The sequence below is a fragment of the Scyliorhinus torazame genome, chromosome 14 (genome assembly GCF_047496885.1).
Source record: "Scyliorhinus torazame isolate Kashiwa2021f chromosome 14, sScyTor2.1, whole genome shotgun sequence".
Lineage (NCBI taxonomy): Eukaryota > Metazoa > Chordata > Chondrichthyes > Carcharhiniformes > Scyliorhinidae > Scyliorhinus > Scyliorhinus torazame.
This window is the reverse complement of record NC_092720.1, coordinates 16,154,553-16,175,041: the sequence shown is the minus strand read 5'-3', so window position 1 is coordinate 16,175,041 and position 20,489 is coordinate 16,154,553. Positions and strand designations below refer to the sequence as shown.

At 67.3% G+C, this 20,489-nt stretch overlaps 1 protein-coding gene across 1 annotated transcript in view; it reads right to left on the bottom strand.

Annotated features, from left to right (window-relative positions):
- The window catches only part of eif2b5 (eukaryotic translation initiation factor 2B, subunit 5 epsilon), a 93,529-nt gene that overhangs the window by 55,341 nt on the left and 17,699 nt on the right, over window positions 1-20,489 (bottom strand). Inside the window, exons 2-3 of the mRNA XM_072473738.1 lie at window positions 4,907-5,031; window positions 2,562-2,747 (exon numbers count right to left, since the gene is read on the bottom strand). Of these exons, the coding sequence (XP_072329839.1) occupies window positions 2,562-2,747; window positions 4,907-5,031 (311 nt within the window). The remainder of the gene's footprint in view (window positions 1-2,561; window positions 2,748-4,906; window positions 5,032-20,489) is intronic.

Below are 20,489 nucleotides of genomic sequence, written 5' to 3'. Positions count from 1 at the left end.
AATATTGGAAATGCAGCAGCCAATCTGCATGCAGCAAGCTCCCACAGTCAAAGTGCTAAGTGATCAAATTATATATAATGGCCACAACACTAGAGAAAACTTCCGTGCTCTTCTTCAAACAGTGCCATGGTATCCTCCACATCCACCTGAGAGAGGAAATAGAGCCTTGGTTTAACATCTTATCTGAAAGATAGCCCAACAACAGCAGAAGGACTTGGACAGTGTAGGAGAGTGGGCAAAGAAGTGGCAGATGAAATACAATGTGGAAAAGTGAGAGGTAATGCACTTTGGAAGGACAAATTTAAGCATAGACTATTTTCTAAATGGGGAGATGCTTAGGAAATCAGAAGCACAATGTCCTTGTGAGTCCTTGTTCAAGATTCCCTTAAAATTAACGTGCAGGTTCAGTCGGCAGTTAGGAAGGCAAATGTAATGTTAGCATTCATGTTGAAGGGCTAGAATACAAGAGCAGGGATGTATTTCTGAGGCTGTATATGGCTCTGGTCAGACCCCATTTGGAGTATTGTGAGCAGTTTGCCCCGTATCCAAGGAAGGATGTGCTGGCCTTGGAGAGGGTCCAGAGGAGGTTCACAAGACTGATCCCTGGAATGAAGAGCTTGTCGTATGAGGAACAGTGGAGGGCTCTGGGTTTGTACTCGTTGGAGTTTAGAAGGATGAGGGGGGGGATCTTATTGAAACTTATAGGATACTGCGAGGCCTGGTTAGAGTGGACGTGGAGAGGATGTTTCCACTTGTACGAAAAACTAGAACCAGAGGACACAATCTCAGACTAAAGAGACGATCCTTTAAAACAGGGAGGAGGAGAAGAAATCCTTTGAGCCAGTGGGTGGTGAATCTGTGGAGCTCTTTGCTGCAGAAGGCTGTGGAGGCCAAATCAGATTGTCTTTAAGACAGCGATAGATAGGTTCTTGATTAATAAGGGTACCAGGTGTTATGGGGAAAAGGCAGGAGAATGGGAATGAGAAAAATATCAGCCATGATTGAATGGCGGAGCAGACTCGATGGGCCGAGTGGCCTAATTCTGCTCCTATGTCTTATGTAGCATTTCCTGTGTTGCACTGCAATGGGCTCTCAGTCTGGTCTATGTGTTAGAATAGGACTGGCACTCCCAGCCTTCAAACGTGAGACAAGAGTATCACTCAACGAGATCGCCAGAAAGACATTTTGGCATCCCCTGCCTCCTCCAATGCCTCAGTTGTTCAAGGCAGTGAGGGTCATTCAGTAGCCTGAATCCCAGCCTTTACTGGGTGAACTAAGAGCAACCCGGTAACAACAGGAATTCAACAACAGACATCAGCAGCCATGGTGGAAATGGAGACAGATGCAGCAGAAAATCAGCTAGTGTTCCCACCCACCCATTGCAATCCCATGGACGTTTCTAGAGTACACGTGCAAATATAGCTCTTTCAAACAGCTGGCTTCAGCACGATGCCCAAATAACCTGCTGTACTGGGTTATTTCATTCCAAGTCAAGCGAGGTAGGCTTGACTCGACCTTGCTAACCTCCGCTTTCTCGGTTAATATTTTTAAATAATGCTTTCGCCACTTGCCATTGGTGGCTCTGCTTCAGCTGCTGGACTCCAAGCTCTGGAAATCTTTCCCTAATCCCATTTACCTCTTGCTCCAAAAGTGCTCCTCAAAACCTGCTTTTGGTCACCTGTCCAAGTACGTCCCCCTCAGTGGCACAGTGTCAAACTTTATCTGACTACGGGCAGCACGGTGGCGCAGTGAGTTAGCCCTGCTGCCTCACGGCGCCGAGGTCCCAGGTTCGATCCCGGCTCTGGGTCACTGTCTGTGTGGAGTTTGCACATTCTCCCTGTGTTTGCGTGGGTTTCGTCCCCACAACCCACAATCCTAACCAATTTAGTCTCTCCTCATTTGACAGTCCCACCATCACAGGAATCAGCCTGGTAAACCTTCGCTGCACTCCCTCCATAGCAAGAACATCCTTCCTCAGATAAGGACACCAAAACTGCACACAGTACTCCAGGTGTGGCCTCACCAATACCCTATACAATTGTATTCCTATACTCAAATTCTCTCGCTCTGAATACCAACATACCATTTGCCTTCTTTACTGCCTGCTGTAGCTACCCGCTTACTTTCAGCGACTGATGCATAAGGACACCAAGGTCTGGCTGAGTATCCACCTCTCTGAATTTATACCCATTCAAATAATAATCTGCCTTTCTCTTTTTGCTAGCAAAGTGGATAATCTCACATTTATCCGTCATACTGCATCTGCCATGCATATGCCCACTCACTCAGCCTGCCCCTATCCCGCTGAATCCCGATGCGAAATATATTTTCCTTAAGTCCCCTCTAATCTTTTGACCAACCACCTTTAATCTATGTCCCCTGGTAACTGACCCCTCAGCTAGGGGAAAGATGGGAGACATTTCTACAAAGAGCAATGGAGAGAGGCCGCTGCAGGACGCATCTGAATAGATTTATCCAATAACAGTCAATGACTAATATAACTGGGTGGCCAGTACCCAATAATACCAATTAACAAGACCCACACCAAATGCACTACTCACTTGTGCTCTTCCAATGCCTTGGACAGGTTAATGTTGGACACGATATCTCCATATATTAGTATGAAGTCTGAGCGGAGAAGTGACTTTGCATCCACGTCTCTCAAGACATCTCCCAACGATCGGTAGGACTCAGAACTCATGACGTGGATAGTGTTTGGTGACGTGGGCCGACTCCACTTGGATTTCCTGAGGAATACACAACAGGCCATGAAAATATGGAATTTATAAACTGGGGTTAGACCAGAATGTTTTTTTGGGATAAAATCTTTCATCTGCTCCTACTTGCTGATCAACCTTTCTCCCCATTATAAGTGACCGCATCCACAATTGTACCTTTGGATATAAATGTGTCACACTTTAATCATCACTTGTCGACGGGGGTCCCCTGGAATCTGTGCAACCGTGTCACACCCCAAAATCTGCAAGCAGGCCATGCACATGTTGGTCCTTTTAAAATTACCGTGTGTGCAGGGCCTTGTAAAATAAATTTAAAGGGCCCATGCACTTGAAAACGTCACCCGTGAGCTTGAAAGAAAAACTAAAGGGAATGTTACTGAGGACTACAGTTGGTTTCAGCTACACGCAAGCGGATAATGGCTATTGTTTTATAAACGGATTGCTGCCTCCAAAATTTTGATCAGCCATTTTTGTATGTGCTCCTCCCCCACTTCCCTGAGCATCCCAGACAATAAGTATTCCATGCAGCACGGGAGCAGAACTTGCAACTGGATGTTTTCAGAAATAGAATCTCCGTTTTGATACTCGCGTTAAATGTCTTTCAAAGAGGGGCCATTAAATAGAGAATATCTTGATCTCAGGAAATCCCAAATTATTTCACAGCCAAGGAATTGCTATTGAGAAACCACAAGAAATGACTTTATTCAGAAACCTTGGAGCAGGGCCTTGAGGTTGAAAAGGAGAGCATATCAAATGTTAATGGTCACTCTTGACTCTGTACTAATACAGTCACCTCTGAGTAGACAGCTCTCAAAATGTATGCATCAAACAAACTCAAAATACATTATCTGGTCAAGTATTCCATATCTATTCGTGGAATCTTGCTGGGCAATCGAGAAGTTTCTGGTGAAATCACATATGACAACAGAGTAAGTCTAGGTCTGTCACTGGGGATGGGAGCAATCGGAGGTGATAAATTAATGTAAATACACAAGAGCATTGCATATTCCATGGAATCCCTACAGTGCAGGAGGCAATTAGGCCCAATGGGTCAACACCAACCCTCTTAGGCCAACTCCCCCCACCCTATCCACAGATGACCTGCACGGTCTTTGGACACTGAGCGGTAATTTAGCATGGCCAATCCACCCAACCTGCATATCTTTTAACTGTGGGAGGAAACCCACGCACACACGGGGAGAAAGTGAAAACTCCAAACAGTGAGTCACCCGAGGTCAGAATCGAACCCGGGTCCCTGGCGCTGTGAGGTAGCAATGCTAACTACTATAGTGCCGCCCGATGTTATGGAGGCACAACTTGGGTTTTTTTTTTTTAAAACAGAAAGTGGCTTGGTGTGAATACATTGAATGAACCTGATGTGGAAAATTAGAATCAACAGGTCATCAATCATTGGTGATATCAGGGTCAGAGGGAGATGTTTTCATGCAGCTAGTTATGATTTGGACTGTGCTGCCTGAAAGGGTGCTGGAAGCAGATTCAATTGAACCATCATCCCTTTTAAAAGGGATTTAAAAAAGTTATTCCATGGGATGGGCATGTAACTGGCAAGGCCAGCATTTGCTGCCCACCCCTTATTGCTTTGAACTGAGTGCCAGCCATTTCAGAGAGCAGCTAACACTCAACCACGTTACTGTGGATCTGGAGTCGTGTGTAGGCCAGAGCGGGGAAAGACAGATTTCCTTCCCCGCTCTGGCCTACACACGACTCCAGATCCACAGTAGTGAAATCAGGGTGTTTTTACAACAATCGAGGATAGCCTTACGGTCACTATTACTGGAACGAACCTTCAATTTTATTTGTTATATTTTTTAGAACCAGGTTTTATTAATTGAATTTGAATGCTCCAATGGTGGGATTTGAACCTGTGCCCCCAGAACATTAACCACGCCTCTGGATGTCCTGTCCGGTGACATTACACTATGTCACCCTCTCATCACATGTAAGTACTTGTAAAGGAAATCCTTGCAGACAATGGAGAAAAACCAGGGGAAAAGAAGTATTTGAATATGTCTTTCAAATACTCAGACATAAGTGCCTCCATCTGTGCTGTAAGATTGTGTTATCTTATGATTACAGATGTTCAATTTCCTGTCCACTGTAGTTCAGTGTGTAAAGCAGCAGTAACAAATTTTAGAACTCCTCATTACTGAATGTGTTCTTTGATTTTCTGGGCCATCCAACAGCAGAAGACGTAGGTTTCCTGGACACCCGTTGCAGTGAGGAACTCCAGGCTGTAGTCAATCATTGCCACATTTGCAAGAGGGAGCAGGGCCTGCAGCAGAACAGAAAGACACACGTGTGAACATCAGATCTGCCCTGCATGCACACTAGTCACAATAAACAGGGCCCCACCCAGGGCAGCGGGGGGGGGGGGGGGGGGGGGGGGGGGGCGAACCCAGGGCAGAGGAGGGGGGAAGCACACAGGGCAGCGGGGAGGGGGCTGCACCCAGGGCAGCGGGAGGGGGGGTGCAACAAGGGCAGCGGAACGTGGGTGCACCCAGGGCAGTGGGGGGGCACCCAGGGCAGTGGGGGTGGGCACCCAGGGCAGATGGGGGGGGCACCCAGGGCAGCGGGGGGGGGGGGCACGCAGGGCAGCGGGGGGGGGCGCACCCAGGGCAGCGGGGGTGGGCGCAACCAGGGCAGCGGGGGGTAGGCACACCCAGGGCAGCGGGGGGTAGGCACACCCAGGGCAGCGGGGGGTAGGCACACCCAGGGCAGCGGGGGGTAGGCACACCCAGGGCAGCGGGGGGTAGGCACACCCAGGGCAGCGGGGGGTAGGCACACCCAGGGCAGCGGGGGGGTAGGCACACCCAGGGCAGCGGGGGGTGGGCGCACCCAGGGCAGCGGGGGGTGGGCGCACCCAGGGCAGCGGGGGGTGGGCGCACCCAGGGCAGCGGGGGGTGGGCGCACCCAGGGCAGCGGGGGGTGGGCGCACCCAGGGCAGCGGGGGGTGGGCGCACCCAGGGCAGCGGGGGGTGGGCGCACCCAGGGCAGCGGGGGGTGGGCGCACCCAGGGCAGCGGGGGGTGGGCGCACCCAGGGCAGCGGGGGGTGGGCGCACCCAGGGCAGCGGGGGGTGGGCGCACCCAGGGCAGCGGGGGGTGGGCGCACCCAGGGCAGCGGGGGGTGGGCGCACCCAGGGCAGCGGGGGGTGGGCGCACCCAGGGCAGCGGGGGGTGGGCGCACCCAGGGCAGCGGGGGGTGGGCGCACCCAGGGCAGCGGGGGGGGGGGCGCACCCAGGGCAGCGGGGGGTGGGCGCACCCAGGGCAGCGGGGGGTGGGCGCACCCAGGGCAGCGGGGGTGGGCGCACCCAGGGCAGCGGGGGGTGGGCGCACCCAGGGCAGCGGGGGCTGGGCGCACCCAGGGCAGCGGGGGGTGGGCGCACCCAGGGCAGCGGGGGGTGGGCGCACCCAGGGCAGCGGGGGGTGGGCGCACCCAGGGCAGCGGGGGGGGGGGGGGGGGCGGGAGCGCACCCAGGGCAGCGGGGGGGGTGGGGGGAGCGCACCCAGGGCAGCAGGGGGGCACCCAGGGCAGTGGGGGAGGCACAGCAGGGGGGGGGGCGCACCCAGGGCAGCGGTGGGGGGGCACCCAGGGCAGCGGTGGGGGGGGGCTCCCAGGGCAGTGGGGGGCGGGGGGGCGCACCCTGGTCAGCGGGGGGGGGGGGGGGGGGGGGCGAACCCAGGTCAGCGGGGGGGGGGGGTCGAACCCAGGTCAGCGGGGGGGGGGGGGGGGTGAGGGGGTTGCACCCAGGGCAGAGGGGGGTGGGAGCACCGGGGGCAGCGCACCCAGGGCAGGTGGGGGGGGCACCCAGGGCAGTAGGGAGGGGGCACGCAGGGCAGCGGGGGGTGGGCGCACCCAGGGCAGCGGGGGGAGAGCGCACCCAGGGCAGCGGGGGGAGAGCGCACCCAGGGCAGCGGGGGGGCACCCAGGGCAGTGGGGGAGGCACAGCAGGGGGGGGGGGCCACCCAGGGGCCACACCAAGGGCAGCAGGGGGGGGGGGGGGGCACCCAGGGCAGTGGCGCGGGGGGGGTGGGTGCAGCGGGGGTGGGGGTGCAGCGGGGGGGTGGGAAACCTAGGGCAGCGGGGGGGGCGCACACAGGGGACGTAGGGGTGAGGGACGTAGGGGTGAGGGACGTAGGGGTGAGGGGGGGTAGGGGTGAGGGGGTAGGGGTGAGGGGGTAGGGGTGAGGGGGGTAGGGGTGAGGGGGTAGGGGTGAGGGGGTAGGGGTGAGGGGGTAGGGGTGAGGGGGTAGGGGTGAGGGGGTAGAGGTGAGGGGGTAGGGGTGAGGGGGTAGGGGTGAGGGGGTAGGGGTGAGGGGGTAGGGGTGAGGGGGGAAGGGGTGAGGGGGGAAGGGGTGAGGGGGGAAGGGGTGAGGGGGGAAGGGGTGAGGGGGGAAGGGGTGAGGGGGGAAGGGGTGAGGGGGGAAGGGGTGAGGGGGGAAGGGGTGAGGGGGGAAGGGGTGAGGGGGGAAGGGGTGAGGGGGGAAGGGGTGAGGGGGGAAGGGGTGAGGGGGGAAGGGGTGAGGGGGGAAGGGGTGAGGGGGGAAGGGGTGAGGGGGGAAGGGGTGAGGGGGGAAGGGGTAGGGGTGAGGGGGTAGGGGTGAGGGGGTAGGGGTGAGGGGGGTAGGGGTGAGGGGGGTAGGGGTGAGGGGGGTAGGGGTGAGGGGGTAGGGGTGAGGGGGGTAGGGGTGAGGGGGGTAGGGGTGAGGGGGGTAGGGGTGAGGGGAGTAGGGGGTGAGGGGAGTAGGGGGTGAGGGGAGTAGGGGGTGAGGGGAGTAGGGGGTGAGGGGAGTAGGGGGTGAGGGGAGTAGGGGGTGAGGGGAGTAGGGGGTGAGGGGAGTAGGGGGTGAGGGGAGTAGGGGGTGAGGGGAGTAGGGGGTGAGGGGCGTAGGGGGTGAGGGGAGTAGGGGGTGAGGGGAGTAGGGGGTGAGGGGAGTAGGGGGTGAGGAGAGTAGGGGGTGAGGGGAGTAGGGGGTGAGGGGAGTAGGGGGTGAGGGGAGTAGGGGGTGAGGGGAGTAGGGGGTGAGGGGAGTAGGGGGTGAGGGGAGTAGGGGGTGAGGGGAGTAGGGGGTGAGGGGAGTAGGGGGTGAGGGTAGTAGGGGGTAGGGGGTGAGGGGAGTAGGGGGGTAGGGGGTGAGGGGGAGTAGGGGGTGAAGGGGGTAGGAGGGTGGGGGGGTGAGGAGGGTAAGGGGTGAGGGGGGTAAGGGGTGAGGGGGGTAGGGGTGAGGGGGGTAGAGGTGAGGGGGGTAGAGGTGAGGGGGGTCGGGGTGAGGGGGGTCGGGGTGAGGGGGGTCGGGGTGAGGGGGGTCGGGGTGAGGGGGGTCGGGGTGAGGGGGGTCGGGGTGAGGGGGGTCGGGGTGAGGGGGTCGGGGTGAGGGGGGTCGGGGTGAGGGGGGAAAGGGTGAGGGGGGAAGGGGTGAGGGGGGTAGGGGTGAGGGGGGAAGGGGTGAGGGGGGAAGGGGTGAGGGGGGAAGGGGTGAGGGGGGTAGGGGTGAGGGGGGAAGGGGTGAGGGGGGAAGGGGTGAGGGGGGTAGGGGTGAGGGGGGTAGGGGTGAGGGGGGTAGGGGTGAGGGGGGTAGGGGTGAGGGGGTAGGGGGTGAGGGGAGTAGGGGGTGAGGGGAGTAGGTGGTGAGGGGAGTAGGGGGTGAGGGGAGTAGGGGGTGAGGAGAGTAGGGGGTGAGGAGAGTAGGGGGTGAGGGGAGTAGGGGGTGAGGGGAGTAGGGGGTGAGGGGAGTAGGGGGTGAGGGGAGTAGGGGGTGAGGAGTAGGGGGTGAGGAGTAGGGGGTGAGGGGAGTAGGGGGTGAGGGGAGTAGGAGGTGAGGGGAGTAGGGGGTGAGGGGAGTAGGGGGTGAGGGGAGTAGGGGTGAGGGGAGTAGGGGTGAGGGGAGTAGGGGTGAGGGGAGTAGGGGTGAGGGGAGTAGGGGTGAGGGGAGTAGGGGGTGAGGGGAGTAGGGGGTGAGGGGAGTAGGGGGTGAGGGGAGTAGGGGGTGAGGGGAGTAGGGGGTGAGGGGAGTAGGGGGTAGGGGGTGAGGGGAGGAGGGTAGTGGGTATGGGGTGTAGGGGTGAGGGGGTTGGGGTGAGGGTGGTTGGGGTGAGGGGGTTGGGGGTGAGGGGGGTTGGGGGTGAGGGGGGTTGGGGGTGAGGGGGGTTGGGGGTGAGGGGGGTTGGGGGTGAGGGGGGTTGGGGGTGAGGGGGGTTGGGGGTGAGGGGGGTTGGGGGTGAGGGGGGTTGGGGGTGAGGGGGGTTGGGGGTGAGGGGGGTTGGGGGTGAGGGGGGTTGGGGGTGAGGGGGGTTGGGGGTGAGGGGGGTAGGAGGGTAGGGGGGTAGGAGGGTAGGGGGGGTGAGGAGGATAGGGGGGGTGAGGAGGGTAGGGGGGGTGAGGAGGGTAGGGGGTGAGGGGGAGAGGGGGTAAAGGGTGAGGGGGGTAGTGGTGAGGGGGGTTGGCAGCGGGGGGGGCGGGAGCGCACCCAGGGCAGCGGGGGGGTGGGGGGAGCGCACCCAGGGCAGCAGGGGGGCACCCAGGACAGTGGGGGAGGCACAGCAGGGGGGGCGCACCCAGGGCAGCGGTGGGGGGGCACCCAGGGCAGCGGTGGGGGGGGCTCCCAGGGCAGCGGGGGGGGGGGGGCACCCAGGGCAGCGGTGGGGGGGTGCTCCCAGGGCAGCGGGGGGGGGGGGGGCGCACCCAGGTCAGCCGGGGGGGGGGGGCGAACCCAGGTCAGCGGGGGGGGGGGGGGGGGGGGGGTCGAACCCAGGTCAGCAGGGGGGGGGGGGTTGGGGGTGAGGGGGGTGAGAGGGGTTGGGTGTGAGGGGCGTTGGGTGTGAGGGGCGTTGGGGGTGAGGGGCGTTGGGGGTGAGGGGCGTTGGGGGTGAGGGGCGTTGGGGGTGAGGGGCGTTGGGGGTGAGGGGCGTTGGGGGTGAGGGGCGTTGGGGGTGAGGGGCGTTGGGGGTGAGGGGCGTTGGGGGTGAGGGGGGTTGGGGGTGAGGGGGGTTGGGGGTGAGGGGGGTTGGGGGTGAGGGGGGTTGGGGGTGAGGGGGGTTGGGGGTGAGGGGGGAGTAGGGGGTGAAGGGGGTAGGAGGGTAGGGTGGGTGAGGAGGGTAGGGGGTGAGGGGGGTAGGGGTGAGGGGGAGAGGGGGTAAGAGGTGAGGGGGGTAGGGGTGAGGGGGGGTCGGGGTGAGGGGGTCGGGCTGAGGAGGGTAGTGGGTATGGGGTGTAGGGGGTAGGGGTGAGGGGGGTAGGGGTGAGGGGGGTTGGGGTGAGGGGCGTTGGGGGTGAGGGGGGTTGGGGGTGAGGGGGGTTGGGGGTGAGGGGGGTTGGGGGTGAGGGGGGTTGGGGGTGAGGGGGGTTGGGGGTGAGGGGGGTTGGGGGTGAGGGGGGTTGGGGGTGAGGGGGGTTGGGGGTGAGGGGGGATGGGGGTGAGGGGGGTTGGGGGTGAGGGGGGTTGGGGGTGAGGGGAGTAGGGGGTGAGGGGAGTAGGGGGTGAGGGGAGTAGGGGGTGAGGGGCGTAGGGGGTGAGGGGAGTAGGGGGTGAGGGGAGTAGGGGGTGAGGGGAGTAGGGGGTGAGGAGAGTAGGGGGTGAGGGGAGTAGGGGGTGAGGGGAGTAGGGGGTGAGGGGAGTAGGGGGTGAGGGGAGTAGGGGGTGAGGGGAGTAGGGGGTGAGGGGAGTAGGGGGTGAGGGGAGTAGGGGGTGAGGGGTGTAGGGGGTGAGGGGAGTAGGGGGTGAGGGGAGTAGGGGGTGAGGGGAGTAGGGGGTAGGGGGTGAGGGGAGTAGGGGGGTAGGGGGTGAGGGGGAGTAGGGGGTGAAGGGGGTAGGAGGGTGGGGGGGTGAGGAGGGTAAGGGGTGAGGGGGGTAAGGGGTGAGGGGGGTAGGGGTGAGGGGGGTAGAGGTGAGGGGGGTAGAGGTGAGGGGGGTCGGGGTGAGGGGGGTCGGGGTGAGGGGGGTCGGGGTGAGGGGGGTCGGGGTGAGGGGGTCGGGGTGAGGGGGGTCGGGGTGAGGGGGGTCGGGGTGAGGGGGTCGGGGTGAGGGGGGTCGGGGTGAGGGGGGAAAGGGTGAGGGGGGAAGGGGTGAGGGGGGTAGGGGTGAGGGGGGTAGGGGTGAGGGGGGAAGGGGTGAGGGGGGAAGGGGTGAGGGGGGAAGGGGTGAGGGGGGTAGGGGTGAGGGGGGAAGGGGTGAGGGGGGAAGGGGTGAGGGGGGTAGGGGTGAGGGGGGTAGGGGTGAGGGGGGTAGGGGTGAGGGGGGTAGGGGTGAGGGGGGTAGGGGTGAGGGGGTAGGGGGTGAGGGGAGTAGGGGGTGAGGGGAGTAGGTGGTGAGGGGAGTAGGGGGTGAGGGGAGTAGGGGGTGAGGAGAGTAGGGGGTGAGGGGAGTAGGGGGTGAGGTAGTAGGGGGTGAGGGGAGTAGGGGGTGAGGGGAGTAGGGGGTGAGGGGAGTAGGGGGTGAGGGGAGTAGGGGGTGAGGAGTAGGGGGTGAGGGGAGTAGGGGGTGAGGGGAGTAGGAGGTGAGGGGAGTAGGGGGTGAGGGGAGTAGGGGGTGAGGGGAGTAGGGGGTGAGGGGAGTAGGGGGTGAGGGGAGTAGGGGTGAGGGGAGTAGGGGTGAGGGGAGTAGGGGTGAGGGGAGTAGGGGTGAGGGGAGTAGGGGTGAGGGGAGTAGGGGTGAGGGGAGTAGGGGGTGAGGGGAGTAGGGGGTGAGGGGAGTAGGGGGTGAGGGGAGTAGGGGGTAGGGGGTGAGGGGAGGAGGGTAGTGGGTATGGGGTGTAGGGGTGAGGGGGTTGGGGTGAGGGTGGTTGGGGTGAGGGGGTTGGGGGTGAGGGGGGTTGGGGGTGAGGGGGGTTGGGGGTGAGGGGGGTTGGGGGTGAGGGGGGTTGGGGGTGAGGGGGGTTGGGGGTGAGGGGGGTTGGGGGTGAGGGGGGTTGGGGGTGAGGGGGGTTGGGGGTGAGGGGGGTTGGGGGTGAGGGGGGTAGGAGGGTAGGGGGGGTAGGAGGGTAGGGGGGGTGAGGAGGATAGGGGGGGTGAGGAGGGTAGGGGGGTGAGGAGGGTAGGGGGTGAGGGGGAGAGGGGGTAAAGGGTGAGGGGGGTAGTGGTGAGGGGGGGTTGGCAGCGGGGGGGGGCGGGAGCGCACCCAGGGCAGCGGGGGGGGTGGGGGGAGCGCACCCAGGGCAGCAGGGGGGCACCCAGGACAGTGGGGGAGGCACAGCAGGGGGGGCGCACCCAGGGCAGCGGTGGGGGGGCACCCAGGGCAGCGGTGGGGGGGCACCCAGGGCAGCGGTGGGGGGGGCTCCCAGGGCAGCGGGGGGGGGGGGGGGCACCCAGGGCAGCGGTGGGGGGGCACCCAGGGCAGCGGTGGGGGGGTGCTCCCAGGGCAGCGGGGGGGGGGGGGCGCACCCAGGTCAGCCGGGGGGGGGGGGGGCGAACCCAGGTCAGCGGGGGGGGGGGGGGGGGGGGGGGGGGGGGGGGGGGGGGGGTCGAACCCAGGTCAGCAGGGGGGGGGGGGGGTTGGGGGGTGAGGGGCGTTGGGGGTGAGGGGCGTTGGGGGTGAGGGGCGTTGGGGGTGAGGGGCGTTGGGGGTGAGGGGCGTTGGGGGTGAGGGGCGTTGGGGGTGAGGGGCGTTGGGGGTGAGGGGGGTTGGGGGTGAGGGGGGTTGGGGGTGAGGGGGGTTGGGGGTGAGGGGGGTTGGGGGTGAGGGGGGAGTAGGGGGTGAAGGGGGTAGGAGGGTAGGGTGGGTGAGGAGGGTAGGGGGTGAGGGGGGTAGGGGTGAGGGGGAGAGGGGGTAAGAGGTGAGGGGGGTAGGGGTGAGGGGGGGTCGGGGTGAGGGGGTCGGGCTGAGGAGGGTAGTGGGTATGGGGTGTAGGGGGTAGGGGTGAGGGGGGGTAGGGGTGAGGGGGGTTGGGGTGAGGGGGGTTGGGGTGAGGGGCGTTGGGGGTGAGGGGGGTTGGGGGTGAGGGGGGTTGGGGGTGAGGGGGGTTGGGGGTGAGGGGGGTTGGGGGTGAGGGGGGTTGGGGGTGAGGGGGGTTGGGGGTGAGGGGGGTTGGGGGTGAGGGGGGTTGGGGGTGAGGGGGGTTGGGGGTGAGGGGGGTTGGGGGTGAGGGGGGTTGGGGGTGAGGGGGGTTGGGGGTGAGGGGGGTTGGGGGTGAGGGGGGTTGGGGGTGAGGGGGGTTGGGGGTGAGGGGGGATGGGGGTGAGGGGGGATGGGGGTGAGGGGGGTTGGGGGTGAGGGGGGTTGGGGGTGAGGGGGGTTGGGGGTGAGGGGGGTTGGGGGTGAGGGGGGTTGGGGGTGAGGGGGGTTGGGGGTGAGGAGGGTAGTGGGTATGGGGTGAGGGGGGTATGGGGGTATGGGGTGAGGGGGGTATGGGGTGAGGGGGGTATGGGGTGAGGGGGGTTGGGGGTGAGGGGGGTTGGGGGTGAGGGGGGTTGGGGGTGAGGGGGGTTGGGGGTGAGGGGGGTTGGGGGTGAGGGGGGTTGGGGGTGAGGGGGGTTGGGGGTGAGGGGGGTTGGGGGTGAGGGGGGATGGGGGTGAGGGGGGATGGGGGTGAGGGGGGTTGGGGGTGAGGGGGGTTGGGGGTGAGGGGGGTTGGGGGTGAGGGGGGTTGGGGGTGAGGGGGGTTGGGGGTGAGGAGGGTAGTGTGTATGGGGTGAGGGGGGTATGGGGTGAGGGGGGTAGGGGGTGAGGGGGGTTGGGGGTGAGGGGGGTTGGGGGTGAGGGGGGTTGGGGGTGAGGGGGGTTGGGGTGAGGGGGGTTGGGGGTGTGGGGGGTTGGGGGTGAGGGGGGTTGGGGGTGAGGGGGGTTGGGGGTGAGGGGGGTTGGGGGTGAGGGGGGTTGGGGGTGAGGGGGGTTGGGGGTGAGGGGGGTTGGGGGTGAGGGGCGTTGGGGGTGAGGGGCGTTGGGGGTGAGGGGCGTTGGGGGTGAGGGGCGTTGGGGGTGAGGGGCGTTGGGGGTGAGGGGCGTTGGGGGTGAGGGGCGTTGGGGGGGAGGGGCGTTGGGGGGGAGGGGCGTTGGGGGGGAGGGGCGTTGGGGGGGAGGGGCGTTGGGGGGGAGGGGCGTTGGGGGGGAGGGGCGTTGGGGGGGAGGGGCGTTGGGGGGAGGGGCGTTGTGGGGGAGGGGCGTTGGGGGGGAGGGGCGTTGGGGGGGAGGGGCGTTGGGGGGGAGGGGCGTTGGGGGGAGGGGCGTTGGCGGTGAGGGGCGTTGGGGGTGAGGGGCGTTGGGGGTGAGGGGCGTTGGGGGTGAGGGGCGTTGGGGGGAGGGGCGTTGGGGGGGAGGGGCGTTGGGGGGGAGGGGCGTTGGGGGGGAGGGGCGTTGGGGGGGAGGGGCGTTGGGGGTGAGGGGCGTTGGGGGTGAGGGGCGTTGGGGGTGAGGGGCGTTGGGGGTGAGGGGCGTTGGGGGTGAGGGGCGTTGGGGGTGAGGGGCGTTGGGGGGAGGGGCGTTGGGGGTGAGGGGCGTTGGGGGTGAGGGGCGTTGGGGGGAGGGGCGTTGGGGGGGAGGGGCGTTGGGGGGGAGGGGCGTTGGGGGGGAGGGGCGTTGGGGGGGAGGGGCGTTGGGGGGGAGGGGCGTTGGGGGGGAGGGGCGTTGGGGGTGAGGGGCGTTGGGGGTGAGGGGCGTTGGGGGTGAGGGGCGTTGGGGGTGAGGGGCGTTGGGGGTGAGGGGCGTTGGGGGTGAGGGGCGTTGGGGGTGAGGGGCGTTGGGGGTGAGGGGCGTTGGGGGTGAGGGGCGTTGGGGGTGAGGGGCGTTGGGGGTGAGGGGCGTTGGGGGTGAGGGGCGTTGGGGGTGAGGGGCGTTGGGGGTGAGGGGCGTTGGGGGTGAGGGGCGTTGGGGGTGAGGGGCGTTGGGGGTGAGGGGCGTTGGGGGTGAGGGGCGTTGGGGGTGAGGGGCGTTGGGGGTGAGGGGCGTTGGGGGTGAGGGGCGTTGGGGGTGAGGGGCGTTGGGGGTGAGGGGCGTTGGGGGTGAGGGGCGTTGGGGGTGAGGGGCGTTGGGGGTGAGGGGCGTTGGGGGTGAGGGGCGTTGGGGGTGAGGGGCGTTGGGGGTGAGGGGCGTTGGGGGTGAGGGGCGTTGGGGGTGAGGGGCGTTGGGGGTGAGGGGCGTTGGGGGTGAGGGGCGTTGGGGGTGAGGGGCGTTGGGGGTGAGGGGCGTTGGGGGTGAGGGGCGTTGGGGGTGAGGGGCGTTGGGGGTGAGGGGGTAGGGGTGAGGGGGTAGGGGTGAGGGGGTAGGGGTGAGGGGGGTAGGGGTGAGGCGGGTAGGGGTGAGGGGGAAGGGGTGAGGGGGGAAGGGGTTAGGGGGGTAGGGGTGAGAGGGGTAGGGGTGAGGGGGGTAGGGGTGAGGGGGGTAGGGGTGAGGGGGGTAGGGGTGAGGGGGTAGGGGTGAGGGGGTAGGGCTGAGGGGGGTAGGGCTGAGGGGGGTAGGGCTGAGGGGGGTAGGGCTGAGGGGGGTAGGGCTGAGGGGGGTAGGGCTGAGGGGGGTAGGGCTGAGGGGGGTAGGGCTGAGGGGGGTTGGGGTGAGGGGGGTTGGGGTGAGGGGGCAGGGGTGAGGGGGCAGGGGTGAGGGGGCAGGGGTGAGGGGGCAGGGGTGAGGGGGCAGGGGTGAGGGGGCAGGGATGAGGGGGCAGGGATGAGGGGGCAGGGGTGAGGGGGCAGGGGTGAGGGGGCAGGGGTGAGGGGGCAGGGGTGAGGGGGCAGGGGTGAGGGGGGCAGGGGTGAGGGGGCAGGGGTGAGGGGGCAGGGGTGAGGGGGCAGGGGGCAGGGGTGAGGGGGCAGGGGTGAGGGGGCAGGGGTGAGGGGGCAGGGGTGAGGGGGCAGGGGTGAGGGGGCAGGGGTGAGGGGGCAGGGGTGAGGGGGCAGGGGTGAGGGGGCAGGGGTGAGGGGGGGTAGGGGTGGGGGGGGCAGGGGTGAGGGGGGCAGGAGTGAGGGGGGCAGGGGTGAGGGGGGCAGGGGTGAGGGGGGCAGGGGTGAGGGGGGCAGATGTGAGGGGGCAGAGGTGAGGGGGGTAGTGGGGTTAGGGGGGCAGGGGTGAGGGGGGCAGGGGTGAGGGGGGCAGGGGTGAGGGGGGCAGGGGTGAGGGGGGCAGGGGTGAGGGGGGCAGGGGTGAGGGGGGCAGGGGTAAGGGGGGCAGGTGTGAGGGGGGCAGGTGTGAGGGGGGCAGGGGTGAGGGGGCAGGGGTGAGGGGGGTAGGGGTGAGGGGGGTAGGGGTGAGGGGTGAGGGGGGTAGGGGTGAGGGGTGTAGGGGTGAGGGGCGTTGGGGGTGAGGGGCGTTGGGGGTGAGGGGCGTTGGGGGTGAGGGGCGTTGGGGGTGAGGGGCGTTGGGGGTGAGGGGGTAGGGGTGAGGGGGGTAGGGGTGAGGGGGAAGGGGTGAGGGGGAAGGGGTGAGGGGGGAAGGGGTGAGGGGGGAAGGGGTGAGGGGGGTAGGGGTGAGGGGGGTAGGGGTGAGGGGGGTAGGGGTGAGGGGGGTAGGGGTGAGGGGGGTAGGGGTGAGGGGGGTAGGGCTGAGGGGGGTAGGGCTGAGGGGGGTAGGGCTGAGGGGGGTAGGGCTGAGGGGGGTAGGGCTGAGGGGGGTAGGGCTGAGGGGGGTAGGGCTGAGGGGGGTAGGGCTGAGGGGGGTAGGGCTGAGGGGGGTAGGGCTGAGGGGGGTTGGAGTGAGGGGGGTTGGGGTGAGGGGGGTTGGGGTGAGGGGGGTTGGGGTGAGGGGGGTTGGGGTGAGGGGGGTTGGGGTGAGGGGGGTTGGGGTGAGGGGGCAGGGGTGAGGGGGCAGGGGTGAGGGGGCAGGGGTGAGGGGGCAGGGGTGAGGGGGCAGGGGTGAGGGGGCAGGGGTGAGGGGGCAGGGGTGAGGGGGCAGGGATGAGGGGGCAGGGATGAGGGGGCAGGGGTGAGGGGGCAGGGGTGAGGGGGCAGGGGTGAGGGGGCAGGGGTGAGGGGGCAGGGGTGAGGGGGCAGGGGTGAGGGGGCAGGGGTGAGGGGGCAGGGGTGAGGGGGCAGGGGTGAGGGGGCAGGGGTGAGGGGGCAGGGGTGAGGGGGCAGGGGTGAGGGGGCAGGGGTGAGGGGGCAGGGGTGAGCGGGCAGGGGTGAGCGGGCAGGGGTGAGGGGGCAGGGTTGAGGGGGCAGGGGTGAGGGAGCAGGGGTGAGGGGGCAGGGGTGAGGGGGCAGGGGTGAGGGGGCAGGGGTGAGGGGGCAGGGGTGAGGGGGCAGGGGTGAGGGGGCAGGGGTGAGGGGGCAGGGGTGAGGGGGCAGGGGTGAGGGGGCAGGGGTGAGGGGGGTTGGGGTGAGGGGGGCAGGGGTGAGGGGGGCAGGGGTGAGGGGGGCAGATGTGAGGGGGCAGAGGTGAGGGGGGTAGTGGGGTTAGGGGGGCAGGGGTGAGGGGGGCAGGGGTGAGGGGGGCAGGTGTGAGGGGGGCAGGGGTGAGGGGGGCAGGGGTGAGGGGGGCAGGGGTGAGGGGTGAGGGGGGTAGGGGTGAGGGGGGTAGGGGTGAGGGGGGTAGGGGTGAGGGGGGTAGGGGTGAGGGGGGTAGGGGTGAGGGGGTAGGGGTGAGGGGGTAGGGGTGAGGGGGTAGGGGTGAGGGGGTAGGGGTGAGGGGGTAGGGGTGAGGGGGTAGGGGTGAGGGGGTAGGGGTGAGGGGGTAGGGGTGAGGGGGTAGGGGTGAGGGGGTAGGGGTGAGGGGGTAGGGGTGAGAGGGTAGGGGTGAGAGGGTAGGGGTGAGAGGGTAGGGGTGAGAGGGTAGGGGTGAGGGGGGCAGGGGTGAGGGGGGCAGATGTGAGGGGGCAGAGGTGAGGGGGGTAGTGGGGTTAGGGGGGCAGGGGTGAGGGGGGCAGGGGTGAGGGGGGCAGGGGTGAGGGGGGCAGGGGTGAGGGGGGATGGGGTGAGGGGGGCAGGGGTAAGGGGGGCAGGGGTGAGGGGGGCAGGTGTGAGGGGGGCAGGGGTGAGGGGGGTAGGGGTGAGGGGGTAGGGGTGAGGGGTGAGGGGGGTAGGGGTGAGGGGTGTAGGGGTGAGGGGCGTTGGGGGTGAGGGGCGTTGGGGGTGAGGGGCGTTGGGGGTGAGGGGGTAGGGGTGAGGGGGGTAGGGGTGAGGGGGAAGGGGTGAGGGGGGAATGGGTGAGGGGGGAAGGGGTGAGGGGGGTAGGGGTGAGAGGGGTAGGGGTGAGAGGGGTAGGGGTGAGAGCGGTAGGGGTGAGGGGGGTAGGGGTGAGGGGGTAGGGGTGAGGGGGTAGGGCTGAGGGGGGTAGGGCTGAGGGGGGTAGGGCTGAGGGGGGTAGGGCTGAGGGGGGTAGGGCTGAGGGGGGTTGGGGTGAGGGGGGTTGGGGTGAGGGGGGTTGGGGTGAGGGGGGTTGGGGTGAGGGGGGTTGGGGTGAGGGGGGTTGGGGTGAGGGGGGTTGGGGTGAGGGGGGTTGGGGTGAGGGGGGTTGGGGTGAGGGGGCAGGGGTGAGGGGGCAGGGGTGAGGGGGCAGGGGTGAGGGGGCAGGGGTGAGGGGGCAGGGGTGAGGGGGCAGGGGTGAGGGGGCAGGGGTGAGGGGGCAGGGGTGAGGGGGCAGGGGTGAGGGGGCAGGGGTGAGGGGGCAGGGGTGAGGGGGCAGGGGTGAGGGGGCAGGGGTGAGGGGGCAGGGGTGAGGGGGCAGGGGTGAGGGGGCAGGGGTGAGGGGGCAGGGGTGAGGGGGCAGGGGTGAGGGGGCAGGGGTGAGGGGGCAGGGGTGAGGGGGCAGGGGTGAGGGGGCAGGGGTGAGGGGGCAGGGGTGAGCGGGCAGGGGTGAGCGGGCAGGGGTGAGCGGGCAGGGTTGAGGGGGCAGGGGTGAGGGGGCAGGGGTGAGGGAGCAGGGGTGAGGGAGCAGGGGTGAGGGGGCAGGGGTGAGGGGGCAGGGGTGAGGGGGCAGGGGTGAGGGGGCAGGGGTGAGGGGGCAGGGGTGAGGGGGCAGGGGTGAGGGGGGTTGGGGTGAGGGGGGCAGGGGTGAGGGGGGCAGGGGTGAGGGGGGCAGGGGTGAGGGGGGCAGATGTGAGGGGGCAGAGGTGAGGGGGGTAGTGGGGTTAGGGGGGCAGGGGTGAGGGGGGCAGGGGTGAGGGGGGCAGGGGTGAGGGGGGCAGGGGTGAGGGGGGGTAGGGGTGAGGGGTGAGGGGGGTAGGGGTGAGGGGGGGTAGGGGTGAGGGGGGTAGGGGTGAGGGGGGGTAGGGGTGAGGGGGGTAGGGGTGAGGGGGTAGGGGTGAGGGGGTAGGGGTGAGGGGGTAGGGGTGAGGGGGTAGGGGTGAGGGGGTAGGGGTGAGGGGGTAGGGGTGAGGGGGTAGGGGTGAGGGGGTAGGGGTGAGGGGGTAGGCGTGAGGGGGTAGGGGTGAGGGGGGTAGGGGTGAGGGGGTAGGGGTGAGGGGGTAGGGGTGAGGGGGGTAGGGGTGAGGGGGTAGGGGTGAGAGGGTAGGGGTGAGAGGGTAGGGGTGAGAGGGTAGGGGTGAGGGGGTAGGGGTGAGGGGGTAGGGGTGAGGGGGTAGGGGTGAGGGGGTAGGGGTGAGGGGGTAGGGGTGAGGGGGTAGGGGTGAGGGGGTAGGGGGTGAGGGGAGTAGGTGTGAGGGGAGTAGGGGGTGAGGGGGAGTAGGGGGTGAAAGGGGGAGGGGGAGTAGGGGGTGAAAGGGTGAGGGGGTAGGAGGGTAGGGGGGTGAGGGGGTCAGGGGAGAGGGGGTAAGGGGTGAGGGGGGTAAGGGTTGATGGGGGTAAGGGTTGAGGGGGTAAGGGTTGAGGGGGTAAGGGTTGAGGGGGGTAGGGTTGAGGGGGGTAGGGGTGAGGGGGGTAGGGGTGAGGGGGGTAGGGGTGAGGGGGGTAGGGGTGAGGGGGGTAGGGGTGAGGGGGGTAGGGGTGAGGGGGGTAGGGGTGAGGGGGGTAGGGGTGAGGGGGGTAGGGGTGAGGGGGGTAGGGGTGAGGGGGGTAGGGGTGAGGGGGGTAGGGGTGAGGGGGGTAGGGGTGAGGGGGCTGGGGTGACGGGGTAGGGGTGACGGGGGTAGGGGTGACGGGGGTAGGGGTGACGGGGGTAGGGGTGACGGGGGTAGGGGTGACCGGGGTAGGGGTGGGGGGTAGGGGTGAGGGGAGTAGGGGTGAGGGGAGTAGGGGTGAGGGGAGTAGGGGTGAGGGGAGTAGGGGTGAGGGGGGTAGGGGTGAGGGGGATAGGGGGTGAGGAGAGTAGGGGGTGTGGGGGGTAGGGGGGTGAGGGGGTAGGGGGGTGAGGGGGTAGGGGGGTGAGGGGGTAGGGGGGTTGGGGGATAGGGGGTGAGGGGGGTAGGGGGTGAGGGGGGTAGGGCGTGGGGGGTTGGGAGTGAGGGGGGTTGGGGGTGAGGGGGGATGGGGGTGAGGGGCGATGGGGGCGAGGGGCATGGGGGCGAGGGGCGTTGGGGGCGAGGGGCGTTGGGGGCGAGGGGGTTAGGGGCGAGGGGGTTAGGGGCGAGGGGGTTAGGGGCGAGGGGGTTAGGGGCGAGGGGGGTAGGGGCGAGGGGGGTAGGGGCGAGGGGGGTAGGGGCGAGGGGGGTAGGGGCTAGGGGGGTAGGGGCAAGGGGGGTAGGGGCGAGGAGGGTAGGGCGAGGGGGGTAGGGCGAGGGGGGTAGGGGTGAGGGGGGTAGGGGTGAGGGGGGTAGGGGTGAGGGGGGTAGGGGTGACGGGGTAGGGGGTAGGGGTGAGTGGGGTAGGGTTGAGGGGAGTAGGGGTGAGGGGAGTAGGGGTGAGGGGAGTAGGGGTGAGGGGAGTAGGGGTGAGGGGAGTAGGGGTGAGGGGGGTAGGGGTGAGGAGGTAGAGGGTGA